Source organism: Diachasmimorpha longicaudata, chromosome 5 (genome assembly GCF_034640455.1).
Source record: "Diachasmimorpha longicaudata isolate KC_UGA_2023 chromosome 5, iyDiaLong2, whole genome shotgun sequence".
In the NCBI taxonomy this organism is placed as follows: domain Eukaryota; kingdom Metazoa; phylum Arthropoda; class Insecta; order Hymenoptera; family Braconidae; genus Diachasmimorpha; species Diachasmimorpha longicaudata.
This window is the reverse complement of record NC_087229.1, coordinates 5,717,051-5,742,162: the sequence shown is the minus strand read 5'-3', so window position 1 is coordinate 5,742,162 and position 25,112 is coordinate 5,717,051. Positions and strand designations below refer to the sequence as shown.

At 40.2% G+C, this 25,112-nt stretch overlaps 3 protein-coding genes and 1 long non-coding RNA gene across 11 annotated transcripts; 3 read left to right on the top strand and 1 right to left on the bottom strand.

Annotated features, from left to right (window-relative positions):
- Positions 1–2: 2 nt before the first annotated feature.
- LOC135162562 (zinc finger protein 665-like) lies at positions 3–4,232 on the top strand. 3 transcript variants are annotated; one of them, XR_010298986.1, is made up of 8 exons: positions 3–340; positions 550–986; positions 1,159–1,437; positions 1,528–1,717; positions 1,790–2,038; positions 2,167–2,804; positions 3,005–3,210; positions 3,388–4,232. XR_010298986.1 is itself a non-coding variant. In XM_064121185.1 (7 exons), the coding sequence occupies exons 1-7, from the start codon at positions 14–16 to the stop codon at positions 3,389–3,391; spliced, it is 2,124 nt and encodes a 707-aa protein (XP_063977255.1). In that variant the 5' UTR covers positions 3–13; the 3' UTR covers positions 3,392–4,232. The 3 variants fall into 3 exon arrangements, 2 of the variants coding, with proteins under 2 accessions (XP_063977255.1, XP_063977254.1); XM_064121185.1 differs by lacking the exon at positions 3,005–3,210; XM_064121184.1 differs by having other exon boundaries at positions 3,005–4,232.
- Positions 4,233–4,464: 232 nt separating this feature from the next.
- Positions 4,465–7,901, top strand: LOC135162563 (MPN domain-containing protein CG4751). The gene is made up of 4 exons (XM_064121186.1): positions 4,465–4,655; positions 4,783–4,916; positions 5,287–5,705; positions 5,876–7,901. Exons 1-4 carry the CDS (start codon positions 4,647–4,649, stop codon positions 7,060–7,062), a joined length of 1,749 nt encoding a protein of 582 aa, XP_063977256.1. The 5' UTR covers positions 4,465–4,646; the 3' UTR covers positions 7,063–7,901.
- Positions 7,902–8,641: 740 nt separating this feature from the next.
- On the top strand, positions 8,642–25,034 carry LOC135162557 (chitin synthase chs-2). Of its 6 annotated transcripts, none has more exons than XM_064121170.1 (13): positions 8,642–9,000; positions 16,330–16,445; positions 16,593–17,341; positions 17,984–18,328; positions 18,578–20,307; positions 20,390–20,695; positions 20,911–21,216; positions 21,294–21,541; positions 21,634–21,940; positions 22,544–22,720; positions 23,667–23,828; positions 24,077–24,305; positions 24,488–25,034. In XM_064121170.1, exons 2-13 carry the CDS (start codon positions 16,345–16,347, stop codon positions 24,808–24,810), a joined length of 4,983 nt encoding a protein of 1,660 aa, XP_063977240.1. In that variant the 5' UTR covers positions 8,642–9,000; positions 16,330–16,344; the 3' UTR covers positions 24,811–25,034. The 6 variants fall into 6 exon arrangements, with proteins under 6 accessions (XP_063977240.1, XP_063977238.1, XP_063977245.1 ...); XM_064121168.1 differs by lacking the exon at positions 22,544–22,720 and adding an exon at positions 22,187–22,363 and having other exon boundaries at positions 8,646–9,000; XM_064121169.1 differs by lacking the exons at positions 8,642–9,000; positions 22,544–22,720 and adding exons at positions 12,147–12,599; positions 22,187–22,363.
- On the bottom strand, positions 12,593–14,215 carry LOC135162573 (uncharacterized). Its single transcript, XR_010298987.1, has 3 exons — positions 14,190–14,215; positions 12,969–13,082; positions 12,593–12,885 (listed from the first exon to the last, which is right to left on the bottom strand). It is a non-coding gene; the product is annotated as an uncharacterized LOC135162573 (long non-coding RNA).
- Positions 25,035–25,112: the final 78 nt, after the last annotated feature.

The window sequence follows — 25,112 nt, the reverse complement described above, 5'->3', positions numbered from 1 at the left end:
ATAGTTCTGAAAAATGTCATTGGAGAGTTTATCGGAGAACAGTTGCAGGCTGTGTGCCGAGGAGAAGGTGGAGATGTTTCAGATATTTGGTGATGAAGGGAAACAGCGAAAAGTTGCCCAAAAATTGAGAGTTTGTTTACCTGTTATGGTGTACAAGACTGATCCTCTACCCAAAAAAATATGTCAATTCTGTGCTGCGAGGTTAGATGATGTTTTTGAATTCAGGGAATACTGTCTAAATGTGTACAGAAAAATGCACGTCAAACTGTTGGCCAGGAAGCACATGAATTCCGTGAAAATATTTCTGGATGCCATGGCTAACTCACCGGATCCTTGTCAGGTAGGTTGTCTCCTTGTGATTTTGACAATGAATCATTTTTCAAGGATTTGTATCGAAAAAAAATTTACGATTATTCCTTTGAAAATGTAGTTATTCGAGGAGTCACTACTTGAATCCTATTAAGCCAGTTGAAACATAACCTCTGAGTCATAACTTTTTTGTACATTCAACCCAGGGGCGATTAGTATTTATATTCTAATTATCTACAGGCACAATTGTGTATGCTAAAGCCTCGGGCACCACCACCATTAGTTCCCTTGCCAACATCACTGCCATTACCTAGTCCAATTCATCCGGAAAGCATCAGAGAGTCTCTTGATAGTCTGGAACCATTGTCCGACCTTCCCTGTGAAGTTCAGATCAAAGAAGAACTATCTCGAAGCACTAAAGCTGAGGCGATGAGCGTCGATGACGATGATGAATGTTTGGATGAAAATCTTGAGGACAATTGCCAGGGAAATGACAGCATCGGCAGTGATGGAGTCGAGACAAATGGAACAGAGTCTGATCCAAAAGGGGAAAAGAAGACAAGCATTTTAGAGCAAGTGCTCACTGGAAATTTAACGATAAATGATTGTAAAGAACTGTCTCCAACGACCAAATTGAGCTCAAAATGGTGGTGTTCACCTTGCAATAATTATTACAGGTAACCAACATTTGTATTGTACAAGCACGGTTATTTAAATTTATTCATAGACATTTTCCCTTTTTTCATTTGTTCCCAGATAAACATCATTAACGAAAATATAACTTTAGCGTTTATGTATTTATTTATTTATTTTCATTTATTAATGCCTACTACATTGGTACATTTTCAGATCGAAAGAGAGTTTGGTAAAACACATAACCCTCCATTGCCCTCGTAAATATTCCTGCGGAAAATGCACCCTCGTCTTTCCAACTGTTGAAGATTTGGCTAAGCACGAGGGCTCTGATCATTTAAAAGTAACTCTTGATTTCGAAGAATCTGTGAAACAATGCCATTGTTGTGATCGAGAGTTTGTAAGTTGGGAAATGCTGAAGCATCATCGTCTGCGAGATCACCTTGCTAGTTCAATCGAACTTGGGACCGATACATGGTGCTCACTTTGCAATAGGTAAACACCTTTACACATAATCCAATTGCATATTTGTGACAAGTCTGGATTCCTAGTCCATGATGCACATAATTCACCTTTTTTGTATAGATTTTTTCCAAACATCGAACTTTATCAGGGTCACGCTCAACTCCATGAATCTGGAAACCTTCTGGAAAAAATTCTGGAGCCTCCAGAGGAGATAGACAATTCGTCAAAAGCTCAGGAGGAGTTGGAGAGCCTGAAACGTGAGCATTTCATCAGGAGCATCAGATCACTAACATGCCCCACCTGTGGCAAGGTAAACCCAGTGAAAATACTCGTAATATAAGAATGCAAAAAAATCCTATTGTTGATAATGTTTGGAATTTAGGTTTGCACACAGCAGAGTGCACTATCCAACCACATGCGCACTCACGAACCAAAAAAACATAAATGCGAGGAATGTGGTCGATCGTTTGGGCTTCTGATACGTCTAGAGACTCATAAAATGAGTGAACATAATCAGAAAAATAGAATTTCACCGGCTTTGACGAGTGTCGAACAAGAAGAGGCGTTGAATGCTGAGAGAGAGGCGAGGGAGGCAAGAGAAGCTAAATTGAGGAGTCGACCGTATAGAGAAGTAATTATGGAATTTCTTTTTTGCATCACAAGAAGTCTTTACTCTGCTCGTGATTTAGAATTTTCCTTTGTTGAGATACCGATCTTTATCCATTTAAAAATAGATTTCATCGATTAATTTATTTTTAGATAATAGATCCCGATGGGGTTGCACTTGATGATCAACCGCCTGCAAAACGGCAGGCAACAAATCCTTCGAAGAATGTTGCAAGATGTGGAATTTGCGAACAATGGTTCACTGATCATACAACGATGCTCAATCATTTACAAACACATTCAGATAATTTAACGGCGAAAAATTTTACTTGCACTGTATGCAGGAAAAGCTTTAAGGAAAAATGGCAGCTACAGAGACACGAGGTATCGCATAAGCGAGTGAAAAATTCATCTCCCGAGGAGGAGCCCCAAGATAAAGTGCACATTGTCGATAAAACATTTCATTGCCAAAAATGTAATAAGATATTCTTCAAAGAATTTTCGCTAGTGACTCACCAGTGTATGAACCAGAAGAGATTTAAATGCCCAAAATGCCTGACTTTCTTTGGGACCTGGCAGGCCAGAGCTTCACACATGAGATTACATTCACCTTCAGCCAAAACACCATTGCAAAAAGAGCCTGTTGATGACCCTGTTGATCCCACTGTAGAAGTTCCATCAGATATCTCTTCAGGCACTGCCCTGCCACTTCTGGAACCCAAAGTCGAGATCAAAGAGGTTGAAAATGCTTCAGCTCCCGTCAAAAGAACTCTAATCAGAACAGCGAACGGGTATGACATGATATTTACCATTTGATTCAGTGAGAAAGTGGTAAAACGTCTCGTATGGAAACTAGTCTTTAGTTATTAAATTTGAAGTATAATGATTATAATTGCAATTTACTTTGCATAAAATACTGTATTATCACTTTCCCACTGACTTTATTATTAATTCCATCACATTCATTAATAATAGCCCATTTTCATCACAGATATCGTTGTGGCGTATGCCAATCGCCATTTGTCCTTCGTGAATTGGCTGTGGCTCACCTGAGATCAGCCCATCCAAGAATCACTCAGTACACATTTAGTCATCACATCAAAACTGATCATCCCAATGAATCAGAAAAATAACATTAAATTATTCTTATCGGGTAAAAATGAAAGTCACCATTAAAGAAAATTTCGTAGATAAGTGGTAAGATTTCTCATTCATTTCTCACTATGATTATTTAATTTTTTTAGTGATGAGTATTAGGTAACAACGCCGTATATTAATGAAATTGATTTTCGTCCTGAATAATTTTACTATTTCACTGTTCAATTGGTTGATATATTCATATAAAATGTATGAAAGAAAATGTTTATATTTCAGATAATTCAATTAAATGAGTTGTGTTCCTGCAAGAAAAGAGATTCCTTGAAGAAGAGAATAGGTCATTGATTACAGATTCCTGTCACAGTGTCATTTATTTAAACTAGAATTAGACAGAATTGTCATTGACATTGATAATAATGCTGATAATTAGTAATACTGCAAAGTGTTTTTGCTAAATAATGTAAGTGGCATTAGTATTTATCGAGGTAATAAATACAGTGTTATTATTTGAAATATATATTTTTTATATTCATCATAATGACGAGACAATTGAGGGTAATAGAATAACGCTTTGGGAGTCATACTTCATATTTACCATTAATCATAAGGAAGTAATAATTTTAATACAGAGGATAGTTATTTAGCCATGTGTAAAATAATTTAAAAACGAGTTGCTCATTTTTTCAATCAGCTTCATTGTTATTTTGATTGTTGTTATTTACATCGTGGAGTAGGATTAATTCAAGTCACCATCTCTTATTTTTGTATTCTTTGAAGATAATTGCAGCAACTTATTTTTAAGGCGATGAAAACTCTGCTGGAGCTTGTTAATTTTGAATTTCAACATTTTTGTGTGCGATTTATCGTATTTGATTAATTTTTTAATCCCCGACTCGTCGGAAGGAGGTCATTTCCCTTTTACAATTCATTGGACAAATAATCTTAAGCTTTACATAATTTTTTTTGGCATTGCATTGCAAATTCACGGGTTTTTCTTGTTAATTGATTAATTGAACTATAATAACTTCTTCCCGTTGGGTCGCGACGTTAACATCATACAATAGGAACCGGAAATTACTAATTGTGAAGAAACACTGAATAAAGATATGAACAAAAAATAAGATCTCCTATAATTAACTTCATTTTAAGAAATATAGATAGAAATTTTAGATCGATTGGTACAAATGAATATTACCAAGAATTAAATTTTTTAGAAAGAAAATATACGCCGTTTGTAGCTTATGGCTAATGGTTGGTGAGTTGAATATATTCCGCAAAGAGGTCACTACGTACATTTAAGGTATGATGTTTCACCATTTGGCATTGCTACAGCAGTGCCAGCAGAAAGTAAAACAGAAAAATTCCTAAGGTATCCAGCACTCGATCAAGAAAATCCGGAGAAATGTGTGTGTGCTACCAGATCTGTCAGACGCATCTGTGAATTTCAACAATAATTTCTAACACTTCCTTTCTCCAGTGTAAATAAAAACTTTGTTATTGTAAAGAACCTTTGAAGAGTGGACAGCGACTGGAGAATGCATCCGGTATTAACTGAAACTAGACTAGACGAAATTAAAAAAAAAATAACATTAGGCATAGTGCATTGCAAATGCATTTTGAGTGCACTTTTCATTGATTCGTAAATTAATTTTGTTGATGGATGGATATTAGGGAATCAAAGTCGATACGGTGGATGCAGCCAGTGAGACGATGGAGGAGGAACAGGAGAAATGTCAGGTCAACCCATCAATCGTAGTGAGAGTACCAGTAAAACACACAAATCTGGGGATCAGAAGTCCTGCGATGTAAGCAATTTCCTAATTTTAATCCTAAATACCCTATAACTAATGAATGAACGATACGATTTGGATAAATCTAATATAATTTGAAAGATAAAAAAAACTCTAGAATGGAAAAAAAAATTGTGCAATTCCACTCAGCCGATCTCCAAATATTTACCATTGAACATTGTCCATTTTTCGGAACCATTCCAGGACTTGGGAGAAATAGAGATATTTTTTTAATGTAAATCACTCCATTCGCTTGAAAAATATGGGCAGAAACTTCAAAATAAATTTATTAAAGTTCACGTTTCACCCTCTTTCATTCAATAAACTTTTCCTTTTTCAATTGATAAATGAATTCAACATGAAGAAAAATGCTTTGTGATCCCAGGGATATGAGTACAATGGTCGAGCTGGCGTCTTTCAGCACCATTGGCAAGATCCAGCCTTTTCTGGTGACAATATCAACGACAGCAGCTCTGCTTGTCGATCTCCACTGCCACCTCACAGACAAAGAAGTCTGTGGGTACTTGGGTGGTCATTGGGACATAAACTCCCACAATTTATCCATAACAAATGCATATCCCTGTCGCTACGCCGGTAAAGACAAGACAGCTGCCAGTATGGTAGAGGCGGAGATTGCGAAAGCCATGGAGTGGCACAGAGTTACTTTGGTTGGATGGTATCACTCTCATCCAAGGTCTCATGCAGCTCCGTCTCTGAGGGACGTTGATTACCAGCTTGATTATCAGATTAAGATGAAGGGACCCAGTGACAATGGTTACACACCCTGTGTCGGGCTAATTTGCTGTGAGTTTTATCAATATCATAATTGGTTCCTCCACTGAGCATGTTCCACGCCTGCAGAAAGTAAAATTTTCCTCTATCCACTCACGAAAAATATCACCTCTGAATAAAACCGTCTAAAAAATCCCTGAATAACCCGATAAATCCATAATTCCAAAAATATTCTCTTATAGCGCCTTACAACGCCGACGGGAACTGCTACGAATCCAACTTCAACGTGTTCTGGTCACTGCCACCTCCGGAGAACCGTCCTCACGAATACCCCCGACCAATGCTCCTCTCCTACACGATAACCCAAGAGCCCTTCCTGCCACAAGACGCCCTCGACGAGATAAAGAAATGCATCGAATACTACAAGTCCGAGGGCGGTATAGACTTCAAATCAAAATTCAACCCGACCACGACGTACCTCGACCGCCTCCGTACATCCCTCGCCTCAAAGTTGCCGGGACGTAACCGCGGTACTGGTAGTGGCTACTGGGAGGTCATCAAAGAGATGATCTGCCCTGGTATGAAGGATGACTCCCCCGAGGCCTTCGTCTCAGTCCCCTACCCTCCCCTCCCCCTCGCGGAGCCCCTGGCCCAGACTCCAGGTACTCTGGCCTCCACCAATGTGTTCCTAGCCCCCGTGAACTTCAAGCCTGACACCACCATCACCAGTTCTGTGACCAAACAATTTGCTCTGCACCCCCCGACCTCCAGCCGTGAGAAGGAAAAGGACGACCTCAAAGACAGATCATTCAAATCCGACAGGGACATTCACCCCACCTTCAGATCCGGTGAACTGACAGTTTCAGTGAAAAATTCAAAATTAGATTTTGATCCACCGCCAGTTGATTTTACAAAACTAGCTCCTCTATCACTGGAAACCCTCAACAAAATGCGAGCCAATCTTCCCCCGGATTTTCCCCTTCCTGATATATCCCAGCAGATTATCCCGGATCTCAGTAAACTGGCGAGTTTTACACCAGCCGACCTCGCTAAATTATCTGGATTCTCATTGAGTGAGTTGACAAAGAGCCCAGCATCATCGGTTTACGCGAGGAATATCGCAAACCTGTTTGGACCGCTTGCCAAGGGTGTGCCTCTGACTCCTAGCCAGCTCAAGGACCTCGCCAGCGAGAGGAAGGGGGATTTTGGGGGCGAGAGTATGGCTGGGGGGTATGGAGAGGAATTGATGGCCGATAGGATGAAAGGGGTGGAGGAGGTGAGCAAGAGCAGGCCCACGGACTTCACCACTGCGGAGGAACTGTCGATATCCAGTGTGAGGCCGGATTTTGGTGCTATGCTGGACATGTCGGGGGTGCATGGCAAGAAGGAGACTGGAGAGTCACTGAATCTCTCGATGGATCGACAGTGATAGGATCCTCAGGGGGTGCAGCAAGATGTGACGAGAACGGTGGTTGCGGTCTAATAAAGGTCTTTATTGGAATGACTTGTGGTTGTTGTCCTAACCATTTTACACTTCGAGGGGCTGCAGATGATATTCACTTATGGATTTCGGTTACTAAAACTTAGAGGAAGCCCCATTCCTGACTAACAATCTACAAAAAATCCACGAAGTCATTTATCAGAGAAACTATTGAAATTAACCTTCAATATGAGAACATTCCTCAAAGATCTTGGTAGACGTGAAGGGATTGCTCAAGGCCTCATCGGCTCCCAGGTTTCCCGACATCCGAGGAATTTCGCCTCCCACCATGTTTGGTCATAATGCTCAATATGCTAACAATTCACAACGTAAAACAGGAGTCTGTAATTAGAAACCCAAGGGAAAGTCCTTGAGTCTCGCCAAGGATCGGAGAAGCATCCTAGCGTTTGCAACTTCCCCTCACCCTTGAACAAGGATTTTCAAGCTCTGAGGTATCAAAGATCTCTAAAAGTCAGGGTGTCTCGAATGATCGGTCATAAATGTCACTCTACCCTTTCTCTCCGCGAGGAGTAATATTAATACAGGAACTGCGGGTCGTGTGTCCTTTCTCCAGAATGTAGGACCTTGAGGTGTTCACCACACGCCGAAAAGTTTGTTTTCGACTGTGGGGAATAGAGAATGAGAAGCCCAGTGGAAGTTTAATGAAAATATCATTTGGAATCCAGTTATTTCCTAAGAAGATTGATGTTGACATCTATATCACATCAATTTTATTAGCTGTAAAAAATGCGAAAGCTTTTTTTCGTCAAATAAAGTGCAACTCGGCACCTCTATAAATGTGACCAATTTTCTGCCCTGCAATTCTTAATTTTTATCCATGAAACTACGTCACTGACTTAACAATGCAATAATCAAGTCGATAAAACAATTTCATGGATAATAACTGTAGGAGAAAACGCAATTCTAAAAGTTCATGCAGACAAAGGAGTTCCGTGTCCCCTCAATAAAAGATCTCTTGTTCTTAAAAATTATTTCAAAGATCAAAGCAGAAGCCCAAGTCTTTCGCCACAAGTGAATAACAATAAAACTGTCGTTTTCCCCAGTGCGTAAAGCTCATTGGCATGCTAAACCACTCGTCCTGTCAAACTCTCGGAGTATCTCGAAATCCTCCTCACGTCCAGCGAGCCCTCTAACCACGTGTCACCCACGTCTTGCCCGCCTTAAACTCCTCGAACCCAGCGAATCCTCACCTCAGGATCCCCAAGGACCTTGAGGTAACTGGGATCGTCGACCCTCGAGGATATTCTCGCGATTGGAACGCGAAATATCTCCCTCTTCTATTTTGTTAAACCCCACCCACGTCATGATATATCTCAATGTTTTTCCAATCTGACGTCATGAGCAGTCTCCTAGCAATAATTCAGTGTTGGTGTTGTTCTCCTCCTCCGCGAGTGCCTCGTCCTCATGTGAAAATTCAACGGCTCCACGAGTGAGAAGTTTTGTGAAAGTAACCCGTAGTTATAAACCCGATGGTGTAGCATATCGGTGGGGAAGAGAGGACCGTTTCTTCTATACTTGAGAACAAGTTGGAACGGACAGTCGCGCGGTAACGTTCACCTCGGCTTTCACCTCGGTTTCAGTGACTCGATATTGCCTATTGAAAGTCCCCAATTAATTGCAAAAAATTATTACAATAAATATCGAACGGATTAAAAAAAAATTCATCCGATGCTGCTGATAATGTTGCGTTGAAAAATTGTGTGTGAGGTTTTTTTGTCGTATGGAATAATAGCTGTCATATGCCCGGAAATTTCAAATTCATTTGAAAGTGAGGAAAGAGGTGACAGGAGAAATACGATGATCCGCTGATACAGTTGGGAATACTTTCAGATTGTGGATTGTGGGGAGATACTGGGGAAACGGCAGGTAAGAATGGGAAGCATTTGGAATTGTACCGGGAGACTAAATATCTCGGGAGGGCTATGTTCCGTTATAAGACACTCGCGTATGTCAATGAGGTAACTGCGCTCGGGGAATGCATAATATGGAGAAGGAATCGATGGAAATATGTCGTTTGAATGTTTTTTTTTGGGGTCAACAGAGAGGCGATGCAGCTGGAATTTTAATTTTATTTTATTTTTCGTCAATTAAAGCGAAGCGAAGGGGGGAGAGGGAGGATTGTTTGATAGTAGATAGTAGGAAACATTTGGAGTCCTTAAAGTTTGTAATAATTCACTTAATTTCTACGTATTTATCACTCGGATTCTGTTGATTCGTTTCTCAATGTTTCGTAAATTTTTTGTTCCGTCACTACTCTCATTTCTCTTTTATATTCCTTTTCAATGATCGCGTTTACGCAATTATCTGGAGTGAGTGGGGAGCAGTGTTTGGTGGAAACTGCGTTAGATTTCCGGAAGTTGACTGGATATTTTTTTTATTTTTATTTTTTTTATCATAATTTTAGAGCGAAGGCAGTTAATACTGAGTGGTGGAGGATATTTATATCAATTAATATTTATGCGCATTTCACTGGGTCATGTTTTCCTATTTATTATCAGTCTTGTGCTATTTAATTCCCCATATGTTTCTCTTTTTTTTATATTTCTTATTTAATTTTTTTATCCACTCTACTTTGAGTTGTTTCGATTTAGATTTGTTTTATTTCACCTCTAGCGGCTAATTAACAAGTTCTTCCTTTCAAAAATATGATTCGTATTATCGAATATCGTCGTATTTATAGTGCTTATCACTTATTTTTTACGAAAATAAAAAAGTATTGGGTCATTTACAGCTGTTTTTCCTTTTTATACGCTGAAAGAAATCACTGAGTTGCGGAGAAGAGTCAGAGGGGCGATTTATGCCAACAGCGTAACAATTAGCGAGGACTTATTAGGCAACATCATTAGAATCATCCAAGTGTTCAGGCGAGTGATGAAAGGCGATTGAAAGATGGAGGTTCAGGGTTTTGGGGGTGGAGCGGAAATAATGAGGAATTTCTAATGGATATACCGTCGTAACACTAACACACCGACACTTTTGTTTGTTAACATATCTCTAACGAATATTCTATTCATTTTATAGATGTCTCTGACGCAGAGTAATCACATATCATCATATTGACAACTAATATTCCCATTAGATTCACGCAGAATAAACGAGATATTCACGTATTTATGACATGTGTCAGGGTGAGAATGTGAATGAATGTAGATATAAAAAATACGATCAAAAATATTTCTGTCATTCATCGTACACTTTGGCTGCCCTAGAATAATCCCCTCGATATCCGTTTATGTCCGCTTGAGTATGTAAATCAGTACAGTCGATTTCCCCAGTGATTTAATCCAACTCCTGGTTTCCCTCGATTATTTCGACACCTTTCACTCATCACCGGAAGACACCTGGATTTTCCCGCATAACTTGGAAGTAAAAAAGTTATGAATCAACCGCCTTTGATTAATGACACCAGGATAAGATAAATTGGTGGATCATTCAGGCGACGGTGGGAACCAGAAACGAGTCATTCATTTTTTTCGAGGTCGCACAAGTTTAGGAATAATTTCGAAATGTTTTTATTTTTTAAAACGTGAAGCAAATATTTAGGGAAAAACTATTATTGTAAATGTAAGGGCGGTCTGTTTGGGTCTGTTTACACGCCAAGAGCTAGAGCCTAGATTTTAAATATCTTTGGCAGACGTGGGATGGATCTGTATGCCCGAAATTCAGATGAATTTTTATTGTATTCAGACTTAAGATTTTTGAGTGTCGGAAAAATTTCTACAAAAGGTACGGGACATTCAGACATTCGGTTTTACTGTGCGGATATTTGAGACTTCTCCCGACTGCATATCGGGAGATGTTGTTCGATCAGAGAGGAAGTCGCGTAGTACGTGAGCGAGCTATAGTTTCCAATCGACTGATTCTCGGTGTTCCCCATGACCAGTCTTCTTGAACATGTATAATTTCGAGGGTTTTTAGAAAGGCGAGGATTACGTATCGAATAGGATGTGTGGAACACATGAAAAATTCCACTCCTCTGATACATAGTGGAGTAAATTAGTTCACCGAAGGGATGAATTTTGATAAATAAATTTGTACCTGAGAAAAATGAATCTACACAGTTCGTAGATAAGGAAATTTGTCCTACATATAATTTCATGAAGGTATTATCCATTAAGAAACTTTGATATATTGAATGGATTTTATAGAGGTGAGTTTATCGAGAAAACGAGTCATTTAAGGGGAAAATGTCAACCGCCTCTTTTGTAGATCAGAAAATAGTCCGGAAAAAAAAATCTATGACATTTCCCTGCGGACCGGCTGTTATCAAGATGGAATTAGAGAACAAGTTTTTAGAGTGAAACGGTGGAATTGAAAAATTAATTCTCACTATTTTACGAACATCTCTGAAACTAATGGGTACATTGAAAATGTTCAAAAATTGAAAAAAAATCAATTTACCGTAAAACCAACTAAAAAAATGACTAAAAAATGGGTCTTGAAATAGCCTCGTGCAATCAATTACTGCCGAAACAATCCTCATTCCTCCCCCCTAATGATTTCATAAAATAGTTATTAAATCGGAAAAAAATGTGAGAATTCTCGGGCCATGAGTTTTAAAAAGGGAATGTTATTTTCATTGCATGGATTGCGCAACAAAATATTGCTTCAAATTAACTCCAATATAAATAATACAGTTGGGATACGTGAGTCAAGTCTTTGTGACTCTAACAATCCTGTCGATTATGAAATACCTGAGTAGTTTCTTTTATTTTTTATTCCACCCCATTTGCACCAGTCTAGTTGTGAGAGCATGAGGAAATTTTCAGTGTTTTCCAGTTTCCGCAGATCAGCCGATCTATTTTTCCCACCAGCATCTTGATTAGGGCCCAGTCAAGTTGATTCTAATCTCGAGAAAAATCCAAATATCTCAATCGATTGAAAAACAAATACATCCACAAGATTACGCGAGAAACGCATTAGAGTGGTCAGGCACTAGATATCATAATTCCTTTATCATAAATTCTTTCTTCTCGATGACAATCTCAGGCGGAAGATATTGTTGCGTGGAAGGTCAGTCCCTGGGAAGTCTCTGAATCGAAAAGGAAATCGAGGGGACTGAATGCGGATTCAAGAGGCATGAAAAATTTTTCATTGTGACTCTTCCCTCTGAAAGTATTCTCACGTCAATCACAATTCCATATCCGTCAATATCGTGGGGTTCCGGGTGGAATAACTGGCGTGCCACAGTCCTCTGGATTTTGCAACTAGAAAATTGTTGAGCCACGTCAGTTGGAGTCAGTCCATTCCCTCCAGTTGCTCGACTTTTATTTTTCAACCGACAAACCAGGCACGCCTGTTTTCTCGCTTTACTTATAAAATTTCGAAGTGGTACGATACCTCCTATGTGTAACATAGGAAACATGTACGGAGGCGTGGGGCCTTTTCGTATCGGTCTGGATCAGGAAGTTGAGGCGAATACATTGTAGAAACGACGGTGAATATGGAGGTGGCTTTCATGGCAGGTAAACGGATGTTTAAAATGTGAATTATTATTCACACGTTTTTAAAAATTTTATGTATACCTCTGTTACACGAGAATTCCTAGCACCAAGAGAGCAGTAGAGGTACCTCGAGCAGATCTACCAAGAGAATTGGAACCCTAGACCGCTCACCATATAAGGAAATCCGCGTCATGCGTTGCTGTCTTCAATTACCGAATGGCTATCTGTTTTCTTTCCACTTTTCCCTGTCCATTGAAGTGTTTAAAAAATGATAATGGCCTTTAAAACAATATATTCCTCGAAATTCCTGAAATATATAACTTATTTTAAGTAAATAATCTATTTTTTGAAAGTCTATATATTAGTTTAAACTTTTAATCCTGTACTTACCACCTCTTCTATTCTGATCGTTATTACATACTAGATGATAATAAGATTCAAGTAAATCTCTGTAAATGCCAGGTTGAAGACCTTCGCGCGATGGCCAATCAGCAGTCACTAATACTTTGCGGCAAATCACGCGAAAATAAAACTATAAAAATTCCTCATAAACATCAATCATTTTCTTCAATAAATTCTATCAAGCTTTGATTGAAATTTGATTAAAATTTCATTAATGAATAATCCAAATGTTTTAAGGCACCTGCCCCTAGGTGGTAACCGGAGGGTTGCAGGTTCGGATCTCGCTGTCGTGCGATTAAATTCCGTCATCTTATCAAGAGACGTTCGATTGGAAAAAATCGATAGATTTTGATTTTTCCTCGGGGTATTTTTGGGGATAAACTTTCTCTAAGAGAATTCATTCGCCGTATTAAAAATACGAGTGACCACAATAGCTGAAGGCTTACGTGTTCCGCTGAGCAATAAACTAGTAAAATTAACAATCTGACAAATCTCGAATAACAGCCAAGACATTAAACATAGAAAATAATTATTAGAAAAAAAATTGAATGACGTAATTCATTAATAAACAAGTAATATTTGTTGGAAATGGTCAGTTCCGCTAATTAATTTTACTCAATAAAAAATTCTTATTGCAAGTAATAATTATTGGAGCACAACATGTCCTTTTTTACAAATGGCTTAATCCCCTGAATTCGTTAATTTTCTCCTCGGCGATGTGGAAAATATACGTAAGCAACAACATTGTAACGGAACCCTTTCGAATTTCACGTGAGTGGAATTTGTGGGCCCTTGGGCTCGCGCAATGTCTTCAATCAAAATGAATTAAATGAGAAAGTTCTCAAGACACTGAATCAAATCCCACTGAAAAACCACTGCTAGTTGTTTTTTTATACGCGTAATAATTTAATAGCTGTAATGATGACGCCATGAGGAGAGACATTTTATTGCGGTAAAAAATCGCGAGAGTATTTTCTCACGCGGAGAAAATTATGAATAGAGTAAAAATGTGAGTGACCGATGGTTGAGATAAAAATAGCCATTAGTTGAACCCATACAAGTCTTTCCGGGTAACCGCTGATGATGGGAGAAGATTCGGAAGTGATCGAGATCATCAACTCGGAGAAAAAAGTCCCATTCTCTCATTCATATTCATCTATCGGATACATATTCAAATTGATTGATTTGACATTACAATTCATTACTCACGTTAATCCTGAGTCATCAGTAGTTAATTATACAGGAGAAACCTTTTCACGAGGAGAGGAATCTGTAATAAACATTCATCAATTATTAAATCAGTGTTAATGTGAAAAAAAAATATAGAAAACGCGTCATTAGAATTTTTTCGATCATCATCGTAGAATCAACTTACACTCGTTCATTAGAAATTTCACTGAGTCGACGGGACTGACCATTGTGGAATTTAGGAGCGAGAATTCCCCTCAGGTCAGAGGCAAAATTCATGGGAACAGATTTAAATTAAATGTGAATGAATGTTCCTTGCGACCCAAGTTGTGGATTTAACTTTTTTGACGGGGATTTTCCTAAGGGGTTCCTGACTGCATAATTCTCCAAATATTCAAGATATATTGATTTAAAAAAATAGTTTACAACGCAATAAATAATATACTTAAAGATATATCATATTTTTTGATGTCGGCGAATGCTTGATAGAAAAGTCCGCTGATAGTTTCTCTATAGTATTATATCGAGAATGCTATGATACAGTTCAGGATGGATATAACATGTGTTTCCCGAATATTTATGACGGGAATAACATTCAAAATGTAAGAGAATAAGACTCGGTAAAATGTCAACAATAAATAAATCAACAATTTCACTTATCTAAAATATAATAACCCACTTGAGACTAATAATCCTACAGAACTGGTCGATGCTTTAAGAAAATTGTAGACCCATTTATTGTTTGTAAATAGGCCGCAATTTACAGTTAAATCGTGTCTGTTTTATGACAGCACAGTTGAATGAGCTCTTGACTTGTAATCGAAAGGTTCCGGGTTCAAGTTCCACTCTAGAAATTATTCTTGACGGTAATTGTTATTCCTTATAGTAGATCACTTCGCATGACTGGATAAAAAGTGCATTGATTTATTTAATGTTGAGTGATATTGACATTAACTTAGAACATCAGAAAAAGTTACTTTAATTTCTTCTTACAAAGAACAACGAACTTTTAAGGCTTGAGAATTTTTAAAAACAAACTCCAGCGAATGCAAATATAAATGCAAAACGTGTACTTCCTCTCGGACATATTGACGTCTAAAAGTAAAGAAGCCTGAGCCATCAGATCATTGACACATCAATGGAATTCTCCACGCGTATCTCTGCAATAAAAGGACAAATTCCAGGTTTCGGTCATTGAATCTCCGGCGCAGTCAATAACACCCAAAAGTGCTCATTAACAGAAAATAAAAAAGGAAAAACGATGGGAGATGGGCAAAGAACTCAAGAGGGAAGAAAGCATGGAGTCCTGGTGGGCTGTACCATGACGTTCTCGAGGGCGGCTGCCGACAGGCAGCGGGGCCGGGAGTTGCAGTGGACGTCCTTGCTACGTTATCTGCCTTGTTTTCTGTTGCCTTTCACTTTCAAGAACTGTAGGAACCAGTTAAAAATCTCACCTACCTCCGCCTCCCCCTTTACTCTCTCATTCTCTCTGTCTTCTTTGTCAGGGAGCTTGGAGAACAAAGATTGGATTACTCCCCACGTTGTCCGATCAATTTCTACCATATGGAGGCCTCGTACATGGAACTGAAATTAGTGAGGGATTTTCGAGAGCGAAGGAAATGTCAAAATTTGCAGGGGAATGTCATTGCAATTCCTCACTTGGAAATCCTCATTAGGAATTTTTTTTCCCTATTTATTAGGAATTGGGAAAAAAAAAAGTTTTTCGTTTCGTAAAAACCTACGAAATAATTTTCAAATTCATGAAAATTTTGTTGGACAAAGGTCTTTTTCTATCCTATAGAAAAATTCAATCTTTAAATTTTTTTTTTCGTGGGTATAAAATGGTAACCGATGATGCATCCACTTTCACCTTTCAATCAATCAAAAAAATTATATATTCCGCGGTTACCCAGTGATATAATCGACTCAGTAGCTTCATGCACGTATGCGTAAATTCACTTCACGCGTTTATGGGATTAGCTGGTAACCGCAACCAGAAACATTTCATTAGTCGATCAGAAATATGATCATGGGGTACCGTTAGCACCGGTGGTCATTAGGATGTACATCTTGGTGAATAGTTGGTATGATGTAACGCCAGAAGGAGGATTTAGTTAACGAGGGTACTGCGCTGTATTGACCGATTTTATTTCTTGTTTAGGATTGACGAGACGAAATGCAGCACCAGCAACAGAATGGGGTGGTACCGGGGGGAGGGAGTCATGATGATTTCTCGGATGATGACACAACGCCGCTGACGCAGGATTATGGGGGAAGGTGAGAAATGTTTTTTCCAAAGAGGAAACTTCTTAATGTTTTAATTTTTCTAACATTAAAACCAAATGTCCCTCGACATTTCCTCGGGGCAGGAGAAATCCCATTGTAAATCTCCACCTAACGAGACCCATTGATTCCCCATTTCAGTCAGCGAACTGTAGTAGAAACAAAAGGATGGGACGTCTTCAGAGACCCGCCTCCAAAGATAGACTCTGGCTCCATGGCGAATCAAAAGTGCCTGGATGCCACAGTCCAAATAACAAAAGTAGTAGTCTACCTCGTTGTGTTCGTCATAGTCCTCGGTTGTGGTGTTCTTGCGAAAGGGACAGTTCTCTTCATGACCTCGCAGCTTCGTCCAGGTCGAGTAATGGTTCACTGTAATCGTCAACTGGGTAGGGATCGTCAATTCGTGGTGAGCCTCCCGGAGGAGGAGAGAATCGGCTGGATGTGGTGCATAATAATAGCCTTCGCAGTACCCGAGATCGGGACATTCATCAGAAGCTGCAGGATGTGTACATTCAAGTCCTGCAAGAAGCCCCTGTCCTCGCACTTCTTGCTTGTCTTCATGATGGAGACATTTCATGTTCTGGGACTGGCCCTGATGTTCTTCTCAGTTCTCCCGGATCTCGACGTCGTCAAGGGTGCCATGTTGACCAACTGCGTGTCCTTTGTACCAGGTCTTCTTGGGCTGCTCTCCAGGAACAAAAGCAAAGACGAATCCAAGCGATTTGTTCTGGTTCTGGTAGATCTGGCGGCATTGGCAGCACAAGCCAGTGGATTCGTTGTTTGGCCACTGCTGGACAGCTCCAGACACAGTCTCTGGCTTATTCCGGCCTCGTTGGTACTCGTGTCCTGCGGATGGTGGGAGAACTATGTCTCCATGCAGAGTCCCATTGGTAAGATCTCGCAACAATCTCATTAAGGTGTTGGTGTGCAATTTCGAAGTAATAAAAGAAAATGAAAAATCAGGAGAGAAATATGTGTGCAGGTTGCATCACTGATAATTTTTTCGGAATTTTTCTAACCGACGTGAAAAAAAATACTGGTATTTTGATGTGCTTGGAAGTCCTCCAGCTATGACCAGTTGCTTCACTTTCAATTAAAGAAATTTTCATATCTCTCAAGAAAATACTGAACTACGATGAATGTAACACGAATTTTTCACGTCTTATGGACTTGATAATTTATAGGCTACAAGAGTCGGGTGTTCGCCCTTAGGCGGTGCAATTCTCCCACCGGGGCATTGATAAGACGCTCATATGAATAAATAAATGAATGTGTTACCAGTGAAAAAAACTAGAGAGCGATAAATTAAATATGTCTTGAAAGTCCATGGATAGTTGATTGTTTATAGTGTATAAACTTTCAGCCCATCATTGATCTTCGAATTTATTTTATGCTTCGCATTTGTGAGGAGAAAAATTCATGTTCACAAAATGGTCAAATGCAGACTTAACAGCTTAATAAGCGCCCCACGAACCCAATTCTCTTTAATTCCACCCATCAATCATCCTCTCGATGTTCTCTTTTGTTCTCAGGGCTTGTTAGGACTCTCAGCAGAGTGAAAAAGGATCTCCGATTGACGAGATACTTCACCTACTTGTTTGTCTCCCTCTGGAAAATAATCGCCTTCTTCATAAGTTCATTAATCATCCTGCATGCAAAAGGCGAAACTGTTGGACATCTGTTCACAATGTTCGGTAGTGCTTTTGGAGAGCACAAGATCACGGTAACTGCTGTGCGTCAGAATGGCTTCGGGGCAATTCCGGATATTTCGGAGTTTCTGCCAAATGGAGAGACCGAAACTGTTGATGCCGATCTCAACTCAGCGATTTATGTACTGCTCATTCAGATTTTTGCGTCATATATTGCTTACATATTCGGTAAGTATTGAAATGATTAATTCTGGGGATGTGCATCATTGAGTAGTTGTTCATAATTTGTTGTGAACCTCGAGAACTCGTCAGACATTTCTCTTCAATTTTTATCGAAGTTTCTATTAGTTTTCTGCCATTCCCAATCATAATTGTAGATATGAAATAAACGTTCTCGTTAGATTGCATAAGACGTGGGTAACAATACCCAAAGTTACCTCAAAATCTCTAAGACTGATAACCATGAATATTCTGCAGGTAAATTCGCGTGTAAAATTCTAATCCAGGGCTTCAGTTACGCTTTCCCAGTCAGTCTAACGATCCCCGTCCTGATCTCCCTCCTTATCGCGGCATGTGGTCTCCGCAACAACGATCCCTGTTTCTTCCACGGAACAATTCCCGACTACCTCTTCTACGACGCCCCTCCTCCCTACTTTCTCAATGACTTTGTCTCAAAACAATACGCCTGGGTCTGGCTCCTCTGGCTCCTCTCCCAGACCTGGTTCACCATTCACATATGGACCCCAAAATGCGAGCGTCTGGCCGCAACGGAGAAGCTCTTCGTGGTCCCCATGTACGATTCTCTACTGATCGATCAATCTCTCGGTCTCAATCGCAAACGGGATGATCAGCCTGAAGTCAAAGTTGAGGATCTTGCCGAAATCGAGAGGGAGAAAGGTGACGGTGATTACGAGACCATTTACGAGCAAACTGACGGCTCAACAACACCACCGTCTGCGGTCAAGAATAGCGATCATGTAACACGTATTTATGCATGCGCCACAATGTGGCACGAGAACAAGGAGGAGATGATTGAATTCTTGAAGAGTATTCTACGGCTCGATGCGGATCACAGCGCAAGACGTAATGCTCAGAAGTTCTTCAAACTCATTGACCCCGATTACTACGAATTCGAGACACATATATTCTTTGACGATGCTTTTGAACTCGCTGATGATGATGAGAATGAAGTACAGGTCAATCGTTTCGTTAAACTACTGGTGGCAACCCTGGACGAGGCGGCGTCCGATGTTCATCACACGAGGACTCATGTGAAAGCGCCGAAGAAGATACCCACACCTTATGGTGGCCGATTGATCTGGACTCTGCCGGGTAAATCGAAGATGATTGCTCACCTCAAGGATAAGAACAAGATTCGTCACAGGAAACGATGGAGCCAGGTTATGTACATGTATTACTTGCTGGGTCACAGATTGATGGAGTTGCCTATCAGTGTTGACAGGAAAGAAATTATCGCTGAGAACACTTATCTCCTAACCCTGGATGGTGACATTGATTTTCAACCAGCAGCTGTGAAGCTACTTGTGGATCTGATGAAGAAGAATAAGAATCTGGGAGCTGCTTGTGGTAGAATTCATCCTGTTGGATCAGGTCCCATGGTTTGGTATCAGATGTTTGAGTACGCCATTGGTCATTGGCTGCAAAAGGCCACGGAGCACATGATTGGATGTGTACTCTGTAGTCCTGGTTGCTTCTCCCTCTTCAGAGGAAAGGCCCTCATGGATGACAATGTCATGAAGAAGTACACAACCAAATCCGAGGATGCCAGGCATTACGTCCAGTACGATCAGGGTGAGGATCGATGGCTATGTACTCTGCTGCTTCAGAGAGGTTATAGAGTTGAGTATTCAGCCGCCAGTGATGCCTATACTCATGCCCCCGAGGGATTCAATGAATTCTATAATCAACGGAGACGATGGGTGCCTTCGACCATGGCCAATATCATGGATTTGCTGATGGATTCCAAGAGAACGATAAAGATCAACGATAACATCTCGATGCCTTACATATCCTATCAGATTCTATTGATGGGAGGTACCATTCTTGGACCCGGAACTATATTCCTCATGTTGGTGGGTGCCTTCGTGGCTGCCTTCAAGATCGACAATTGGACGAGTTTCTACTACAATATCTTCCCGATTTTACTATTCATGGTGGTGTGCTTCACCTGTAAATCCAGCGTGCAGGTAAATTACTGAATATCGCTTGCCATTCTTGTTGTTCCTGTCGTATTGTCCTTGTACAGTCTGCTGATGATTATCCTTTCAGCTTTTGTGTGCCCAAATATTATCAACGTTGTATGCCATGATCATGATGGCAGTCATAGTGGGTACAGCTCTCCAGCTAGGCGAGGATGGAATTGGCTCGCCCTCCGCGATATTCCTGATGTCCTTGTCGAGTTCATTTTTCATAGCGGCTTGTCTACATCCTCAAGAATTTTGGTGTGTCGTACCCGGAATAATCTACCTGCTCTCTATCCCATCGATGTATCTGCTTCTCATCCTGTATTCAATCATAAATCTCAATGTTGTCACCTGGGGAACGAGGGAGGTCCAAGTGAAAAAGACGAAGAAGGTTTGTTTTGTTGGGATCATCAACTGAGCTATTAACAGAAGCTTTCACTTGCTTCTTCGTAGCTTCGTTAGTCTTCCAGGGTGATGGATTAATTTAGAAGAGTTACTAATCAGACCTTCGGAAGGATCATTCATTAGTTCCGAAGGAGCGCATTTAGTTCAACAAGTTCGTCCATCTGATTACAATGAATGAGACTCCGAAATTCTTCATCACAGGTATTTTTCGCTGCAGTCCTCAGCGTTATCTACGCACTGGTAATGGTAGCTGTAATAATAGCAATATCTATAAACGTTATCGATGATGGATTGTTGTCACCCTCGAGTTTATTCATCCTTCTGGTGACGGCCCAAATAGCAATAGCTGGATTACTACATCCGAAAGAAATCGGTTGCCTTGTGCATGGAATAATTTACTACATAACGGTACCCTCGATGTACGCTGTATTAATTATATACTCTCTCGTAAATTTGAATAACATTACGTGGGGCACGCGGGAAGTAACAGTGAAAAAAACAAAGGCGGTAAATAACTAATCCATAATCTATTAACTAGTTCTGTCACCCATTGGTCTTGATTATTTTCATCTACTAAATGACAGGAATTGGAGCAAGAAAAGAAGGAGGCAGAGGAAGCCAAGAAGAAGGCCAAGACCAAGTCTCTACTTGGATTTCTGCAGAATGGATCGGGGAATAATGCGGATGACCAGGGCTCCATTGAGATTTCCCTAGCTGGATTGTTCAAGTGCATGCTGTGTACTCACGGCAAACCGTCCGAGGAGAAACAACAATTGGTGGCCATTGCCGAGTCACTCGAACAATTGGGAAAACGATTGGAGACTATTGAAAGGTAATTACTCAAACTCTGCAATTTAATATTTATGTACTCATTAACATACAAGAGAACCTTTTCAATCAATTGTATGTTTTTTCTTCGCCCAGAGCGGTTGATCCTCACGCTCACAGCGCCGTTCGCCGTCGAGGTTCATCAGCAGGGTCACGGGGAGGTGATCACCTTGGACCGATCAATGAAGCCTCTCAGGAGGGCCACGAAGATAACAGCGATTCCGAGGAATCTAGTGTCCAAGAGGACATCAGACGCGATGACAATCTCTCCCGACCTTATTGGCTGACGGACGCCGGTCTCAAAAAGGGAGAGGTCGACGTCCTCTCCATGCAAGAGGAGTCCTTCTGGAAGGATCTACTCGCGCAGTATCTGTACCCCATCGATGAAGACAAAGCAGAGAAGGTAAAACCCCCTAAACCCGCGCCCCTTGTCTCCCTCCACATCTCCTTGATTTCGTTTATCAAAGTTCTTTACTCTGCAATTTTTTTGACTTATCGGAGAGTTCTAGCTGGACCTGATCTGAATGAACAAAAACAAATCCATTCAAGAAGAAAAAAATATTTACGTTACAACAATCTGAAATATAGTTGTTCATGAGGATTATCCAGCTCTTCCTAAAAAGTGATAATAATTTACTGATGATATCAGGCAAGAATAGCTAACGATCTGAAGGACCTACGCGACAAAAGTGTTTTTGCGTTCTTTATGCTGAATGCCCTCTTCGTCGTGATAGTCTTCCTGCTACAGTTGAACAAAGACCTTCTGCACGTTAAATGGCCCTTTGGTATCAGGACGAACATCTCTTATGACGAGAGTACCCAAGAGGTAAATTACCGCTCTGCTGGTGCCATGTACTCAATCATTGCTTTATCAGTTAGGCTATTGTTAGACAAAATATTTTCCTGAATTTCTCCGCAGGATCGAGTACAAGGACATTGGTGGAGCTTTTCTATTACATAACTAATGAATGATTTTTCTCTTTGTTTTTCAATGAAAATGACTCAGGCACGCATCGCGGGAGATCTGATTGAACTCCGCAACAAGAGTGTATTTGCGTTTTTAATGTTCAATGCTCTATTTGTACTGATAGTATTTCTACTCCAATTGAACAAAGATCAGCTGCACGTTGTGTGGCCACTTGGGGTCAAGACCAACATCACCTTCGTTGAGGAAACCTCAGAGGTACCGGCACACCGGCCTCATCTCTTATAATATTAATGTGTTCTACTCTGTCTTCCTTACATGTCTCACAACACCTGAATCCAACTAATGTGGTACACGGTGGCAACTCGCACGAGTCCCTGGAATCTAGTTTTAGTTATGGAAGTCCATTAATACTTCCCTCACAAGCGTGACATAATCTTGCAGGCTGTTTTATTAAGGTGTTTCGTTTCTATTCCCGAAACCATAGGGGACACTTATCGATCCCAAGCCTCGATTCAGTTTCTGTTCAACCATTGCTTGAATTACAATTATTTTTTCATCAGAATTATCGACGATACAGAACAAATCATTCCTATGATTTTTTTTTGAGTTGATTAACGTGTGAAATTTTTTCTCTACGAAGACATGCGAATTTATTTTTTTCTCGAAGCCGAGATCGAGAAAAAAATTGAAAAAAATCGCAATGGTGCAGCATATTCACATTATTCTCACATAATTTTTCACATTTTTCACTGTTCTGACTCTTCGCACCGAACACCTTAAACATGTCTGGAATTAATCTCATACCTATGTCTTGACCCTCAATTGTCTCACGACAATACCTTCAATTCGAATAATTCGGCTCTGCAATATCTCCCAAAGTATTTTTTCAAAATTTCATCGAAAAACCGATCCCTCCAACAAACTGATGGTGCAAAATGGATGACTAATATTCACGTGGTTGCAGCTGCATTTATTGATTGGGGCTGGACTGGTCCATGTTTGGGGAGTCTCACGGTTGAGCTTCCAATGGTCTTGTGTCTAACTCGATGAGGAGGTGAACAAACGATCCTGTGACATAGTTCACAATGTCGTTGTTTGTGTACATAATAATCATTGTGAATTAAAACAAATTGAGGGTTTTGATTATGCATTTTTCAGATGTTCAATTCACCTTTTTGATGTTTTTATGGGAAATTTACAGGTACATGTCTCCAAGGAGTATCTCCAGCTGGAGCCCATTGGTCTTGTCTTCGTGTTCTTCTTCGCTCTTATTTTGGTTATTCAGTTCACTGCTATGTTGTTCCATAGATTCGGAACATTTGCACATATTTTATCGAGCACTGTGCTCGTGTGTTGCAACAAAGTAAGTCTATCCTGATGCAGCGTTAAATAATGCGAAATGCGGAGCAAACTTTATGCGACGAATTGAAAATCTAGAAGAATTTCTAAAAAAATTCCTTGAACTTCCCCTGAATTTCTGATGTATCCAGCCTTTCATAGACACATCTATAAAGTTTCTCCCCATTGCCGCAGCTTTATTTATTGCTTCTGGAACATCTTAAATCCACAAAAAGATGAAAACGTATTGATTCATGAATGTTCAATCACCAGAAGAAAGATCCGTCAGGGGGAGAACTGGGGACAGAGCAGGCTGTGGAGTTCGCGAGGGATCTCCAGAGGCTGGATGGAATGGAAGAAGATTACGACGAAGGCAGTGGAAGTGGCCCAGGTCGTAGGAAAACAATTAGGAACTTGGAGAAGAGCAGGAGGAAGACTCAGGCGATCAATACCCTGGACGTTGCTTTCAGGCAGAGGTTCTTCAGCATGACTGAGGGAAATGGTAACATCTCCAGTTTTATGACCTCGATTATTTATCATTCGTCTCCTAATTCACCAATTAATTTATATATTTACGTCAGGGTCCGTTCAATCGTCAGACTTATGTAGTCATTAAAATGTTTCAATCTTAACATCATTGCCATCAATTCTCAGCAATGAATGACTGAATAATAAATTCCTCAGGTCTCCCGAGGAACATGTCAACTCGTCGTTCGACGAAGGCCTTCAAGGCCTTCGAGAGTCGTCGAAACAGCATCATAGCCCTGAGGAAAAAATCCCAAATGGAGACCCTGGGGGCAAACAACATCTACGGAGTCGCGGGGAATCCCCTGGGGATCCAGCCAAGACCCACAAGAAGCAGTCAGATATCCGTTAAAGATGTATTCGCCGATGTTGGTCAGGTGAATGGGGGCTACGAGGGCGATAACAGTCCTGGTAACAGTGTCAGACTCCAGCCCATGGGTGGCAATGTCGGCTGGAGTGTCAATTCCAACTCCAAGATGTGACCAATTTCACATTCTTTTGAATAGGCTAAAGACTTTACGAGCAGTGTGACTAGGAATTATTGTTTCAATACTACCTTGTGTACGGTGACGTGTTCTCTACGTTTCGTATGTGATACCGAGTTATTAAATTGTAATTACTGATGATTAATTAATGGATTAATTGATGAATGAATCGATGTGACGTTGCGTGCCTGATATTTTAATAAATATTGATTATCAGTTCAGTTGTTATTCAATGGTGCTTCATTATCCGATAAAGGGTTAATCAATGATAGAATTTATTAGCTGAAGATGAAGCTATG

Bases quoted from the DNA above. Each gene is read 5' to 3' on its own strand.
- LOC135162562 (XM_064121184.1), top strand. From the start codon at position 14: ATGTCATTGGAGAGTTTATCGGAGAACAGTTGCAGGCTGTGTGCCGAG. The intron at 1,718-1,789 runs GTAAACCCAGTG...TTTGGAATTTAG, and splicing joins CATGCCCCACCTGTGGCAAG to GTTTGCACACAGCAGAGTGC. The intron at 2,805-3,004 runs GTATGACATGAT...TTTTCATCACAG, and splicing joins CTAATCAGAACAGCGAACGG to ATATCGTTGTGGCGTATGCC.
- LOC135162557 (XM_064121170.1), top strand. From the start codon at position 16,345: ATGCAGCACCAGCAACAGAATGGGGTGGTACCGGGGGGAGGGAGTCAT. The intron at 17,342-17,983 runs GTAAGATCTCGC...TTTTGTTCTCAG, and splicing joins CTCCATGCAGAGTCCCATTG to GGCTTGTTAGGACTCTCAGC. The intron at 21,217-21,293 runs GTAAATAACTAA...ACTAAATGACAG, and splicing joins CAGTGAAAAAAACAAAGGCG to GAATTGGAGCAAGAAAAGAA.
- LOC135162563 (XM_064121186.1), top strand. The intron at 4,917-5,286 runs GTAAGCAATTTC...TTGTGATCCCAG, and splicing joins GGGATCAGAAGTCCTGCGAT to GGATATGAGTACAATGGTCG. The intron at 5,706-5,875 runs GTGAGTTTTATC...ATTCTCTTATAG, and splicing joins CTGTGTCGGGCTAATTTGCT to CGCCTTACAACGCCGACGGG.